Below are 15,227 nucleotides of genomic sequence, written 5' to 3'. Positions count from 1 at the left end.
CAAATCAAAACCTCTCTCTCTCTCTCTCTCTTGTTCTCCCTTAGTCTTTCTCCCACTCATTCTCTCATTCTTTTTTTTTTCTTACAAACTTATACAATATTAATCATGCTGTATAAAAGAACTAAAGGAACCAACCACTTATACAATCAAATTATAAATTTCTATCAAGTTGGTCTCATGTCATTTTATGCGATCTGATTAATACCAGATAAGTGTGTAAGAAAAAAAAATAATGAGAGAGGGAGTGAAAAGAAACTAAGGGGGAACTGTAGAAATTAAGGGAGAATGAGAGATCTATCGAGAAAGAGAACAAGAGATATATAGGGAGAATGATAGGTAGAGAGAGAATAAGAGAGAGAGAGAGAGAGAGAGATCAATCTCCCAACATTAAAGGGTAATTTCAGTATAAGCTTTTTGTTGTGTCCAATACGGATTAAGAGTCCCATGTTGGCAACAACCACATAAGCCTCCAATGACATGGCCGGGGTTTTTATAATTTGAAATGTAGAGCCAATTATTAGATTTATGTTGGTTTTTAATTTGTACCAACCTACATCCTAATTTTAAATGCACAATCGACTTTGGCTATAATTTTTTCTAATTTAAAAATAATCTAAAAGCAAAACTGTTTTCTTATCTAGATGGTGGGTCAATGAACCAACTTTTCAAAGAAACCCATGATGTCATAATTGAATATTAAATATTTAAAAAAAAGATAGAAAAAAATGAAATATACAGAATATTGTAAAAAATATTTGAGAACATTTCAATTCTAATGTTATATATTCATCATATTAAATAAAAATAATTGTTAAAATAAAAGTTATTTTTATTTATGATAGAAATGAAATAAAAATTTTAATAATAATAATAATAATAATTGTTATTTGCTACAAGCATTTAAGTTTATTTTTAATCATATTGTTACTTTTGTTAACTTTCAATTTCTATCTTAACTATGATATTATCTAAAATTCAAGTAATTAATATAAAGAAAAATTATTAACATTCAACACATATGTTTAATTATTAGTATAAATAAAAATGTAGAACAAAACACACAAAACAAACACAAAAATTTACCATCATGCAATGGAGGTTCATAACCAACATCCTCTGTTTTTACAAACTCTTGTTCTCTTTCTTGGCCTTGAAGATACAAAATAACTTTCTGTGCAAGATATAAGACTATTTATATGAGAAAACCCCTAAACCATATTGACCCCACAAAATTGTTAAGAAATCGATATTGATAGGATATATCCTATATTGAAATCCGTTGAAAAATGTAATACAATTATTCGAATTTGATTTTAGAAATTATCAGATATCCAAAGACAAATCCAATTCAATTTTTTTAATTTGATTGAAATTGAAATAAAAGAGAATCAAAGAAAAAAAAAAAGAAAAGGTTTAGGTTAGGGTTCGGTGCATACTTTGCTCGTATAATATTTGGCTCCATGTGACTGTTGACCTGTTGTCGTCCGTGTTTTGCAACCAACATCTGTCATTGTTCAATGAATTTTTGCAATGGTTGAGGTATGGACTATGAGAAATTATAGCGAAAGTCAGAATGATCCATTTAATGTTGGATGGAGTCGGTTGAGACAAAGTAGAGAGCCAAAACATCCATATTTTCTAAGCTCTTTGACATGGATAAGGGGCGAGAGAATATTTTGGCAAAACTTATCAAACACAAGGTAAGGGTGCAACTTGGGTGAGCCAAAATTGAATTCAAATTAATTCAGCCTAAAATTTTATATGGATTGAATTTGGATTTTCGATTCTTAAGTCTAAGAATTTGGGTTTTTAATTTTTAAAACTGGGTTTGGACCTAACATTTAAGTAGCCTAAATCCGACCCGATATTATCCCCCCTGACTTAATGAGCGAGAATGACAGAATGTGAGTCAATGTCTTGAACGTGAGAGTTAATGAAAGGGAATTGAATAAACTTAAATTCCAATAGTGTTCAAATTACATTTTCTGTATTTATAATAACGATGGGTTATATTTTAAAAATAAGGGTATTTTGGTAAAAAAATTTAAAAATTTGAAGATGTTATTTGTATTTTTGTAGTAATATAAATTTGTATTCCCTTCCAAATTAAGCCTAAGGGACAACATTATAGATTTTTTGCCATTTCAATTTCACTTAACGCCAAAAAATGTTTTACCGAACAAAAGGAACAAAAGGACATGAACCCACAAAAATTCAGTAGACTCGAAAAAAAAAAAAAAACTATTTGTGTTTGATACTGAAATCTGATTCCCAGAACAAATAATCAATGCAATCTAGCGATGTAGGCCATTCTGTCTTAGTTCTCTGCGCTAATTTACAACTCACGAGTCACAAAATCTAATTGGTGGTGGTGGACCATGAACAAAGCATCTCTTTGTAATTTGTGACTGTGAATCCAGTCTCTCTCTTTTACGAGTCTACATGGCCAGAACCCAGAAGCTCCCTCTCTGGCCGTTCCTGGATACGCGTCTTCGCTTTAATTCTCACGCAGCGGATCTAACTCCAGCGATTTTGACGCCCCAAAAAGGATTTCGTCTTGAAACACTTCCAGGAAACATCCCCAAATTAAAATAATTGAGGAATATTAATTTGCTCAGTTGATTCCTGAAACGCTCCCTGTTTCCATTATTTTCCTTGTCTCCCTCTCCCATACTATTATATAAATATCGCCTCAGCGCGCTTCTTACTAATTCTTCCCCTTCTCTAGTCTCAGTTCAGAAGCTTCTCTTCCCATCTCACTCTCTCGGATCTCTCTCTGTGTAACTTATTCTTCTGCTTGTAAGAGCTGTCGAACGGCATTCTCGTTCTGTCATTCTTTTTGCTGTAAAATCTTGTTAATTTTGTATTTTTTTTTTTGAATATAGAGATCATGGATTTTTAGGGGTTTAACACCTTTGAATGCTTTGTTGCTTTTTTTGATAATATTGTAGGAGTTTTTTTGTAGAGAATTTGGAACTGTTATTGATTGATTTGTTTTTCCGAAGTGGCAGTCTTTTGGACTGTGGGGGTAGCTCAGATCTTCGGTTTCTAGGGTTTCTGCATTTGCTTCCTGTATTGGGTTCTGATTGGAAGAGGAACAGCAGTTTTGCGAGACTATCTTACTTTCAATCTGGTCTTTTGTCTGAAACCAGAATTTTCATGCAAGTTGTAGATCTCCAGTATATAGGGTTTGGGGAATACTGGGCTCGCTCGGATTGTGCTGGTTATATAAGGAGAAAAACCTGGATTCCCAATTTCTAGGGTTTAGGTTATTGTGGAAGAAGTGGCATTCATTTTCTGGGGCTTATCATCTCTTGTTCCGTTCGGTTATCAACTGGTCTTGTGGGAGATTCCTATACTTTGAGGGGTTTTGATCATGGAGAAGGATAAATCCCCGTGCCATGGTGGAGGTTTACCACCTCCTTCATCCCGCTATTCTGGTTTTCCTTCGGCTGGGAATAGTTTCAATGTGAAGTCTGAGCCCTCCGCATCTACATTGCCACCGCCATCCCCAGCGTCTACTTCAGAAGCAAGTCATTATGGTCATGCAATGTCCTCTGATTCCAGCCGTTTTAGCCATGACATCAGCCGGATGTCGGATTTTCCCCCTAAAAATATTGGTCATCGGCGGGCTCAGTCTGAGATCCTCAGTCTCCCCGACGACATCAGCTTTGACAATGAGCTTGGTGTCGTGGGTCCTGGAGACGTTCCTTCGCTGTCGGACGAAACTGAGGAAGACCTCTTTTCCATGTATATTGATATGGAGAAATTTAGTGCGTCTTCTGCCACATCTGGATTTCAAGCAGGTGAGACGTCTACTGCGGCACCGCCACCAGCACCAGCACCAACAACTGCAGCTCCTTCTGCCCAGAATTTATCTGTTGGGTCTGATGAGAAGCCAAGGGTTAGGCACCAGCATAGTCAGTCCATGGATGGGTCAACGTCGATCAAAACGGAGTTCCTTGTTTCGGGTACAGAAGGTCCTTCTGCGGCAGAAACCAAGAAAGCCATGTCAGCCGCTAAGCTTGCTGATCTTGCTCTCATTGATCCAAAGCGTGCAAAGAGGTGGGCTTCTCAGTCATTCTGATAAGTAGTGTTTATCGAAAATCTCTGTATTACATAGTCTTTCTTGTTGCTTAATTGGGCTTTACACATTTTTCTTCTGAAGTATCTGCAAAAGTGTCGAGATTTGTATATTTATACGCACACACACGCAAGGATGCCCGTATCTGATGCATTATGTTCATTGTTAAGCATTTTTATTATTGTTTTCTCTGTTGTCAGTTTTCTGCTTTTGGAAAATATTATGGTAGATATTTTCTTGATGATTGGATTTTGATCCTATACATTTATTTAAGGCATGCGTAGAGCCTGGGATGTAGTTGGGGAAGCAGAGTCCTTTGAGTTAAGGACCATATGTGCCTAGCCTTCCTTTGCAAGGGTGCTTATCATTGTTCAATTGAACCATGGAGGCAAGCAGATTTAGAATTTGTCCTATATCTACGTGGCAAAAGAACCAGTGGATCATATCATATTTTCTTGATCTTCCCAGCTACCTTTTTATTTTGGGAGTTATTTTCCTCGTTCATTGGGATATCTTGGGCTTGTCCTAGCCTTCGGTGAATGTGAATCTTGGGGGGGGGATTAGGTCATTTGTGCGGATGGCCATTTGTTGGGTTAAGAAAGAAAGAAATAGAAGAGCTTCTAAGGATTCTCATAGACCATCGGTGCACCTTTGTGCTGGTATGTGTTGGTTTTAAATGGATTGGATTCTTCTCCTTAGTGAGTTTGATGGTCCAAAATGAAGAGGTCTTGTTCATGGATGGCTTCTCATTTTGGCAATGGGCCTTTTCATACATCTCTTATACACTTTTAATTACTAGTAAGTTAGCATGTGCTTTGCACGTGGCAATTTTTGACGATGATGATGACAGTAAATAATATGTTTCCAAAATTTTCTACAATTATTTGTTATATTTCTATTGCTATAAAATTATTTTTATTTGGTATACTTATTTTTGTTTAATATGACAAACATAATATTATAGATGTGCCCAAATGTTTACAATTTTTTGTTGTAATTTTTATGCTTGTGTGCGTTTTAATCTTTTTTTTATTTTTATTATTTAATTATGACAACAAAGGTTGACACAAAAGACCCAAAAGATTCAATTATTTAATTGAATTTGGGTTGGTTTTTAATTTGTATTTTATTTCTATCATCAATAAGAACGATTATTCTTTGTCACACATATTTTTCTTATAATGATTAACTAATATATGATTCAATGAAAAAATGGGAGTTAATACCCTGAATATAAGACCTAACGAGGGGGAATTGAATAAGGAGAAATATAGTAGTTAAAATTATATTTTAATCAAGACTCAAAAATAGGATTCAATAAATGTTAATGGTAGTTAATATCTTACATATAAGACTTAATGAAAGAGATTTGAATGGGGAGAAAGGTGGTTGTTCAAATTACTTTCTATCCTTATGATTAAGGAGGAACTAAATTAAAAAATTGGGGTATTTTAGTCAAACAAAAGTTTCTACACTTTCATTCACACTTTTAAAAATAGTATAGATTACTAAAAATGTAGTGATGGCCTTATAAAATTTTAATTTTAGTTTTGATATTATGAGGAATTGAGGGTGGGACTTGGTGCAATGGTTAGGTTGCTCCATTCTGGGTGACCAGAGTTCAAATCTTGGAAATAGCTTCTTTGTGTATCTGCAGGGGTAAGGCTGTGTAGACTCATGCACTGGGCTGCTCTTTATTAGCCCCTGTTTGGGAGTGTTTATTCTAATAAGCACTCATAAGTGCTCACGAGTGGTTGGTGGAAAAGCACTTATTTCAAAAAGGGATAGTATAGGTATTTTAAAATGATCTGGCGGGCCAAGATGGGCCAGAAAGGAAATAAATAGGTGCTTAAAAATAAGCTCCAAATTTGGGCCTCTTGAGTAAGTGCTTATTTTCAGGAATTAGCACTTATTCAGGCTTATTTCCCAAATGCAAATAAGTGCTTGTTGGTGTGGTCTCGGCCCAAACTAAGCATTCCCAGACATGGGCTTAATAGTTTTGATATTAATTATGATCACATGATTGTTTTCCAACTTTAGCCTATTTTGTATAAGATGTGCTATGATCATTTGAAGAAGAGGCATTTTCCACATTAAATTTTCATAAACCCCTTGCTTGCTGATTCACTTGGTGTGTCATACATATATTATATGATGCTATAATATTTCCTCATTGAAGATACCAAAACGGGCACTGACAACAGGCAGTTACACAACGCTTGGCTTTTGCCAAACTCAATACAACTTTTGATCACTGGTAGAGGGGGCAACCCCCTGCCAAATAATTTTATTAGCCAGTTATGTTCTTAGATTTTCATATATAATGGCCCCATATTTGTAGGAATTATAACAAAGCTGCTCCCAAACTTAACCTTTCCAACTTCCCATATTGACACAGTCCCATAAGTATTGCTTTTGTATCATGAAATGGCATTATAAAAGTTTAGAGAGAGTACAGAGTCTTGACTATTGAGCCTCTAATTTCTCTTATATTAAAGGGATAATTTTATATTGTTCCTCCCCTTGTTGAGATATTTTTTTGAATGGATAGAAGAAGAAATGCATTGCCCTTTTGTGTTCTACATGATGCACCTAAATAAGTTGGCCCTATAAAGAATATTTTATTTTGTTTTAGTGCTCTTTATTCTTGAGCCACATCACCATATTATACTTTATTCTCCATTTATACTTGACTGTTGGTGTTTTTTTTTCTCATATTTGTCTCTCCTATTTCATTTTACAGGATCTGGGCAAATAGGCAGTCAGCTGCAAGGTCGAAAGAGAGGAAAATGCGCTACATATCTGAACTGGAACGGAAAGTGCAGACCCTGCAAACAGAGGCAACTACACTTTCTGCTCAGTTGACCTTGTTGCAGGTATTGTTTTTCCTCTGAAAAGTCTCTTGCTTTCCAAGTGAATCTTAGGATGGAAGTTAAGACGAGTAATCAGTTACTACTGCTTAAACTCTGGTTTCGTTCCAATTATCTCCATATTCTTTGGGCTTGTATTTCTTGCTTGTTTGGACTTTGATTACCCATGCTCAATAAAATAGCTCATTTGGCTAGATGAAGCATGTTTCTGACTACCTTTTCTGGATCAGTTGTTTCTGACTGTACTTTTTTATGGGCTTCTCATGGATAGAGAGATACAAATGGACTGACTACTGAAAACAATGAGCTGAAACTCCGTTTGCAAACCATGGAACAACAGGTTCACCTGCAAGATGGTAAGGGTTCAATTTGACTTTTGGTTTATGGCATAAACTTTTCTGCTTTGGTATACGTTTCACTAATCACTAATTCTTTTACATTTTTAATTCATAAATCATTGGTTCATACTTCATAGTATAATCTCATAGCTAACCAGGTTGCTGACTATGCGTGTGGTTTTCAAACTCAATTGACCTAGGGCATAAAACTAGTTTCATGCTTTTTATAGCAACTGATGTCTAAAACACACTAATTATTAATTAGATGATCCAAATGTCTGATAATCAGATCTATTGCTTAAGTTTATATGACAAGGACATTGTATAAAAATATGATCCACTTTGAATGGTTTTAGACATTTTTCTACTGCGGCTCATATGCCTGTTTTATTATTTCCTCATACTGACCAGTGAGATGCTATGTTACCCAGATTCAATGACATGTTTGGATATGGTGTCAGATATGAAATTTATTGAAGTATCTGGCATGATATGACACCACTGTGAATGTATCTCGGTATCACAGATGAGATGATCCCACATCAAAGGATGGTCCATATCAGATTAAGAAGAAAACATAATCTTGAACAACAATTAAAGTCCCATCAAAGTTGGAGCCTAATCTAATAGGGGCGCAAGTTGGGTATATTTGAAGAATAAACACAGCATTTGGCCCCATATAGTAGGGATAAGGCTTAGATGATGTTGATGAAGCATTAGGCCCAACCTCATTCAATTTTTAGCAAATTAAAAATGCTCAACCCGAGCCCACCCAAGTTGCACTACGACAATGTAATCAATCTTGATGTATGCTGGAAGTTGTAATTTTTAACAAATAACGAGCATGAGGCAAAAGTGAAGTCAATTTCACAGCCAAAGGAATGTTCTCAAGGGCAGACAGATCTTGCATGAAATTATGGTTTGTTTGTTTATGGAGCAACCATGAGAGTGTGATAGTATAGGGGAAAGGATCATGTGTAAGATTTGGAGAAAGCTAATAATAATGCTCATTATGGATCATTGTGTTATGGAAAAGCAATTTGGTCAAAAATGGGAAATTATGTAGTCAGGGTAGGTTATGAGTTGGGGAATTGCATTATACTTATCTTGCTCTCCCTCAATCCCTCTTGGAACCAACGCTAGGAACGGGCCTCTTGAGGTGTGGGCTCTTGTCAGGTGAGACATATATGCCATACCTCAAGGCATGAAGCTATGAAGTGGTGAGCATCAAAAGCAATGAGTTGAGATTTTCTTTTAACATAAGATTCTTATTTTTAATTTTTTTTATGAACATTTTTAGTGAGAAGTACTGATACATATTTTGAAGATTGAAAACTTAGATCTGCTCGGGAAGAATTTGAAAGCCTGCTGAACTCTAGGTCTTTATGATTCAAGTTTAAGTACCCGTCCTCTCAAATAATGATGATATTGGCAATCCATTTATGATTTAAATCCAAATGCCCTTAACCTTGCAACTCAAAGACAACTCTTGCCAGTCCATCTTGCCTTCATGTCTCTCTATCCCACTTCCCTCTTTCTCTCTCTCCCAATATAAAAATGCCCTCTTCACATATAAGCAACATTTAGCTACAAGTCATTCTTTGAGCCTTTTTACAATTATAGTATGGGTGCTAGTGATTGTACAAGGATTTCAGTGAAGATAAACACAAGCATGTGATTGTTGATCCTTTTATCTAATTCCAGATTTTGCTATTTCTCCATTTGTAAGCGTTGTAGATGTCAACAACACAACCATGTGAAGAATGACAGCCAAGATAGATTGACTGACCTCAAGAAACAATAAGAACCAAGATCCATCTCTAGAATTTTCAGCACGAGTAGCATGAGGACTCTTTGCTTTTGTCCTTTTCCTGAATCCATTGGCTCTATACAATGACATTGAAATGCTCAGTTTCTACTTCTATGGTATTTCTTTACTTTCAGTCCTAGCATAAATCTTCAGTCTCCACAGCCATTTCCCTAACAGTGCCATATTCCTCTTCTAAATGTTCCAATTCCTAAGCCAATAAAATTTCTTCTCTCCTCTCTTGATTCCTACAAAAAAAATTTCTCATTAGTTTCTTTCAGAATTTTACAAACCCTTTTTGGAATTTTGAACACTGAGAGGAAGTAGACAAGCAAGTTGGCCAAAGTTGATTTGATTAAGGTAACTCTGCCACCCAAGGACAAATAATTCCTCTTCAATTATCAAAAAAAAAAAAAAGAAATAATTTTCTCTTCCAAGAGGCTAGTCTCTTTGTAAATCTATCCACCATAGGGTTCCAGAAACTTGTATTTCTCGGGTTATCACCCAAGGGTAATCCCAAGTAAATTCATTGGCCACTGGGAAATTTCACAACCCAAAACTATTGTACAATTGAACACCTCCCTTTCATCCATATTGATCCCCAATACACAACTCTTATTAAAATTGATTTTTAGATTGACATATGCTCAAACAATTCTTCCACTCTCACCAGCTGTGAGGTCATCACCTTCACAGAATAAAATGTATCATCAACAAATTGAAGATGGGTAAGAGGCACTCTATCTCTTCCCACTCTCCACCCTCTCACCAGCTGTCTTGAATCTGCTCTCTGGATTAGCTTCCCTATGATATCAGCCAATAAAGTAAATAAAAAAGAGGAGAGAGGATCTCCCTGTCTAATTCCTCTGATAGCTGGAAAGTGATCCAGTACAGTTCCATTTATCAAGATAGAATAGTGGCAAGTTCTAATACATCCTTGAATCCACTTACACCACTTATCTCCGAACTCATAATTTCTCATCATCCCCCACAAAAAGTCTCAGTCCACTGGGTCATAGGCCTTCTTTAGACCAAACTTACAAACTAAACCTTTTTTTCCAGTTCTTTTCAACTCTACACCCTCATTAGTTATTAAACTTTGATCAATGATCTGCCTATTCTTTAAACAGTCTTGATTTGGGGAGCTTATAGAGGGAAGCGCAGAGGTGTGTTATTTGGTCATTATAGGCCAAATAACACCAATTGTCAACATAAAAAAATGTCTTGCTGACCCATTCAATGCCCATTGTCCCGTGGAGTTCTTTCTCAGCAATTTCCCAATCAGCTCACAAATCAGTGTTAATTGTGCGATAAATCTGTGATCATACTGTACATGTTCAAGCCCTAATTTTCTTATCAGTTCTCGGTGGTGGCATATCTATAATTGCCTTCGTCAATCTCGGATCGAGATCTAAACTATACATGTTTAGTTGTCTGTTCAATTTGTATCGTATTTATTTTGTTGCTTATCAATTATTTCTTTATTAATTTCTGATTGTTCTTTATAAACTAGCACACAATTTGTGTCATGTGTATATGTTTTTTTTGTATGGATGCCATGTGTATATGTTTGTTGAAAGTATCTTTATGTTCTAATGCATATTGCTGTTCTTAGGAGTTCAGAGGCATAATGTATTTCATCCTCAGGATAGGTCAGAAGGTATCTTAGTTTTGGCAGATTGATGTCTTTCCCCACCTTTAGGAGTTCAGAGGCATAATGTATTTCATTTCATCATCAGGATGGGTCTTCTTTTTTTTTTGGGGTCATATCATCAGGTGGAGATGCACCAGCACACATGGATTTTCGATCAGTAAGGGCCATTTCATAACAGCTGAACTGGACTGAATGACTTATTGCTTGTCTTTTAGTGAATTGGTTATTCTGGAGGTTGCGAGCACCTTGATAGCTGAAGTTGATTATTATGTGCTCAATATTTTACTAAATTATTTTATCCACTCTAGGACAAAGTAATAAGTCATTCAGTTCAGTCATTTCATTCATTATCAAATGGTCCATAAATTCCATACATTTGAACTTGATGGTTGTTTCCAAGATTGAATTGAATTTTCATCAGCCTGTTTACTTGTCTAGGCTTTTAGGTTTGGATAAAATTACTAAAGCTGACTGTTGGTCCTTACGGATATTGGTTTTCCCTTTCTCCATTATGGTAATCTGGTGGTAGGGGTTAGTGATTGGCTGGGTATTGGTTATCTTACGCTCTTTCATCTTGTTAGTTTAGGAGGCCTTTTCTTTTTCTTTGTTTTTGGCCAATCTGACGATTTCATTCAAGTGGATGCTTTTGTTGGCCAATTTTATGCTGGATTCTCTTGCCTGGATCTCTGCTATAGTGGAGTTATACATGTGAACCCATTTCTCTCCTTTATTTTTGGGTCTGAAGCCTTGCTCTTTATATTCTTTTGCATTCTTTATTTTACTCCTCTTGGCGTTTATGATCCTATTTTTGTATGAAAACATCTTGTTAGTGTTATAGATGAAATTAGAAAAAAAATCAGACTTTAGTCGTTTGTAAGACGGTAGAAACCCTGTTCCATGTTTCTACATGGTACTCCTATTTGTTGTGGTTTTTTAAGGTCAGAGAAAAGTTAATAAGTCAGATGCTAAAGATTGCCTCCATCTGGCAGGCTTCCAAATTGTTAGTACGGTGCAGCTTGGTCCCCTCCCTCTGGATTCATAAAACTGAATTTCGATGGTAGTAGCCTAAGGAATCCAGGGCCTTCTGGGATTGGGGGAGTGAGTGTTCAGGAATTAGGATGGGGTTATTACTGCCATGTTGTCAGGCCCAATTGGAGAGGGTGACTTTCTTAGGGCTGAGATTCTTGCAGTTCTGGAAGGAATCCAAAGAGCAAGGGGCGCGGAGTTACAGCAATGAAAAGAAAAAAATTTAAATGGCTGAGTAGGGATATTGAGGTGAAGAGAAGTGCTAAATCAATTGCTGATGGGTTAGCCAAGCAAGGGGCGTTTAGGGAATATCTGTTTTGGGCTAATTTTCAGCTTCTTTCTTTGCTTTTTGTTGTTGGAGAATTAAGATAGTTTACCTCCTCCTTTGTAATTAAAGTTTCACAAAACTTATTCATTAATAAAGCTTATTGTTATTGATCAAAAAAAAAAAAAGATGTGGGTCAATTTGATTAGGGTTTTACAACTTCATCTGATTTGATGGAAATTTTTCATAAAATTATTAGAGCTTCTGGTTGCTTTGGGCGAGTGTAGAACTATTCTTACCTATCAAGTATAAGTGTATAAATTTCCACTGGTTTCCCTGGTGGAAACCCTCAAAATGTGGGTTCCATCATATATATGAGTGGCATGGAAAGCACGGAACCAATGTTTCCCCTTCACTTGCCCCGTTGATATCAGTTCAAGTGTCTGTTTGTCTCGTCTTTCATAAATCATAATTATCTTACTCTCTGTTTGTGCTTTCCTGATGATAGCCTTAAATGAAGCGCTGAGGGATGAGGTCCAGCGTCTAAAGCTGATGACAGGACAAGCCATTTCTAATGGTGAGACCATGATGAACTACGGCTCTGCATTTGGTGCCAATCAGCAATTCTACCCCAACAATAATGCGATGCACACTCTCCTAGCTGCACATCAGTTTCAGCAGCTCCAGATTCATTCTCAACCACCGCCGCAGCAGTCTCATCAACTCCCGCAGCAGCAGCAGCAACAACTTCAACAACAGCAGCTCCAACAGCACCAGCAACAGCAACTCCAGCAGCAACAAACTGGGGACTTGAGAATCAAAGCTCCCTTGACTTCACACCAGAGGGAGAATACATCAGGGGTCAATTCTGCATCCAAGGACTGAGGTGAAATGGGTCAGATGTTGAGGGTCTGGTTACCGAAGGGGATGCCAACTGTTCAAAGTCTCTAGGTCTAAGTTAATCGGTTATAGTTTTTTTCGACTTTTTAAGGTAGGACTTAGGAGGGGCAGACAGATTTGCTTTCATAAAAACTAGTGTAGTCTTAGCTGTACTTAAGCAGGTTGCATAGCTTGGTCAGTTACATCTATGCAGACGTGATATTCTTTTTAGCAGTATTCTATTTAATTCAATTTTTTAATGGGATTCCTTGTATCATTTCACCCTGCATGAAGGATAACTTCTGGTTTTAGCACTTATGTGAAGGTGCAGGGGATGGAATCCTTTTTTTTTTGTGCTTTTTTTTTGGCCAAGTTGATTGTTTCCAATCCTATCATCCTATGTTCACATGGCCACCTGATTTGGTTCGGGTGTATCCTATACTTTTAGACCTTGTTACCAATGCTAGCGTCCGAACCACATCTTTGACATTGTTATTTAAACATATCCACTGTTATGGATTTCGTGGAGAGTTCAAAACATATTGTTTTAGGAATTAGGATTAAAATAAATATTAAATTATAGTAATAACATTAAGGTTGCGTTTGAGGTGTAAATGTGAATTGACGTAAAACTCAATCGTTGCTTTACGTTAACACCCGTTTGTTTCTAGTGTAAAATTCTATATTCAGTTCATTTTTGTAGTTGTTTATTTTTCATGTAAAAGTTACATAAAAAAATTAATGTAATTCTGCTTTTTAGTTGATTTTTACATTATTAATCAATGTAAATGATACATTCATAAAATCCATGTACTTTTTATAATCATTCTCACTTAAAATTTTTCAATAGTTCAGGCAGATTTAAATTTTTGGACTTTTATACGATGGGATTTTTTATCAATTGATTTTTATTAAGGTTCAAAGTCTTGACATGTATCATCGTTCGGGGACCCCTTCAATATGTCTTTATAGTGGATGTATCGGGGGTCTAACTGGTTCAGGGGGTGGAACCCTAAACCGATCTCCCTGAATTGGTTTCAGAAAAAAATAATAAAAAATAAAGTATAAAAAAAGAGTATCGATTCGTCGGGTTTATCAGTATTTTGAACCTTGATTTTTTATATGGTGAATTTTTCCATTGCATTCAAACGCAGTTCAAGCTTTACCTTTTTATATAGAAAGTGAAACATAGAAGTTACAAGCCACATCAGGAAGCCCGATCCCATTAAAGCAAATATAAGCAAGAGAACTGCAACTGAAATGAGAGGACGAAATTTGGTTTGTAAGACCATGGTTGCCTAGCTAGTCTAGTGAAACATTAACTTCTCTAAGAGTATATGTATGTATGTAATAGTTAACTCTATCTGCTGCAATGTTGATACAGCATTCTTAGATGATAGGCTTAACATTTCAAGTGGAGGTTAAAACACCTTGAAGGCAATTGATAACTAGCTTAGAATCTCCTTTAGTGCTGGTCCTTCTCCTTTTTGACTTGCTCTGCAACTGGGGGTTCTTTTAAGGTTATTTCTTGCAATAACTCCAATTGCAGATCTTCCTCCTTACCTTACTAAGGCATCAAAATTTTTCTTGATGCCATCATCTTAGGGGGCTTCCAATTGATGAGTTGGGATTGTCTAAGTGTATTGGAGTAGCTTTCTTTTTTATAGTAGATTAAAACATATCCGTTACATAAACTTTTTGCTAACTCCTTGACTACCTAAGGGGGAATATCTATTTTAGAAAAATCTATTATTTCTATTTTTCCATATATAGCATAGCATTGTACTGATCATTCCATGATTTCCAGTTATGGTTATTTACATTTTTAATCCTTGTCCACCAATCCTCAATGTCTTCATTTTCCAGGGTTTTATACTTCCAAACTCATTGTTGGTTTTGGTAGTGTAAGAAGATGTGCTTCACATTTTCCTCTTCATTACAGAAGGAACATCTTTTGAGTTTCTCTCTTGTTCTTAACTTTTTGTTTAGGAGGAGATACGTGAAGTAACAAATTCTTGGAGGGCATTTCAGCTCATAGGCCTTCAAAATAATCTCATATTCGGATTCCTCGCTCTCAGCCTCCAGATTATATGCTGATTTAATAGCGAAGTCTCCCTTTGTTTCAAGTTTCCATACCATTTTATCACAAGGTTCAAAGTAACAATATGTATCGGTAGATATGTATTATTTCAGGAGCTTCCCGATATGTTTCTACAGGAGGTGTATCAGAGTTTTAACCGATTCAGGGAGTGAAGTCTTAAACTGGCCTTCCTGAATCGGTTTTGAAAAAAAAAGTATCGATAT

General features: G+C 36.1%; 1 protein-coding gene across 2 annotated transcripts; it reads left to right on the top strand.

The window, feature by feature from the left end:
* Positions 1-2,309: 2,309 nt before the first annotated feature.
* Positions 2,310-13,241, top strand: LOC148873360 (putative transcription factor PosF21). Of its 2 annotated transcripts, none has more exons than XM_088964889.1 (5): positions 2,310-2,799; positions 3,012-4,065; positions 6,828-6,960; positions 7,226-7,310; positions 12,553-13,241. In XM_088964889.1, exons 2-5 carry the CDS (start codon positions 3,377-3,379, stop codon positions 12,927-12,929), a joined length of 1,284 nt encoding a protein of 427 aa, XP_088821015.1. In that variant the 5' UTR covers positions 2,310-2,799; positions 3,012-3,376; the 3' UTR covers positions 12,930-13,241. The 2 variants fall into 2 exon arrangements, with proteins under 2 accessions (XP_088821015.1, XP_088821016.1); XM_088964890.1 differs by having other exon boundaries at positions 2,465-2,799; positions 3,006-4,065.
* Positions 13,242-15,227: the final 1,986 nt, after the last annotated feature.

This window comes from Nelumbo lutea, chromosome 1 (assembly GCF_056320005.1).
Source record: "Nelumbo lutea isolate HS-2025 chromosome 1, American lotus-T2T, whole genome shotgun sequence".
NCBI classification, from domain to species: Eukaryota; Viridiplantae; Streptophyta; class Magnoliopsida; order Proteales; family Nelumbonaceae; genus Nelumbo; species Nelumbo lutea.
Note: the sequence above shows the minus strand (reverse complement) of the source record. Positions and strands in the feature narration are given on the sequence as shown.

Coding starts and splice junctions, on each gene's coding strand:
- LOC148873360 (XM_088964889.1), top strand. CDS start 3,377: ATGGAGAAGGATAAATCCCCGTGCCATGGTGGAGGTTTACCACCTCCT. Junction 4,066..6,827: donor GATCCAAAGCGTGCAAAGAG/GTGGGCTTCTCA, acceptor TTCATTTTACAG/GATCTGGGCAAATAGGCAGT. Junction 7,311..12,552: donor ACAGGTTCACCTGCAAGATG/GTAAGGGTTCAA, acceptor TCCTGATGATAG/CCTTAAATGAAGCGCTGAGG.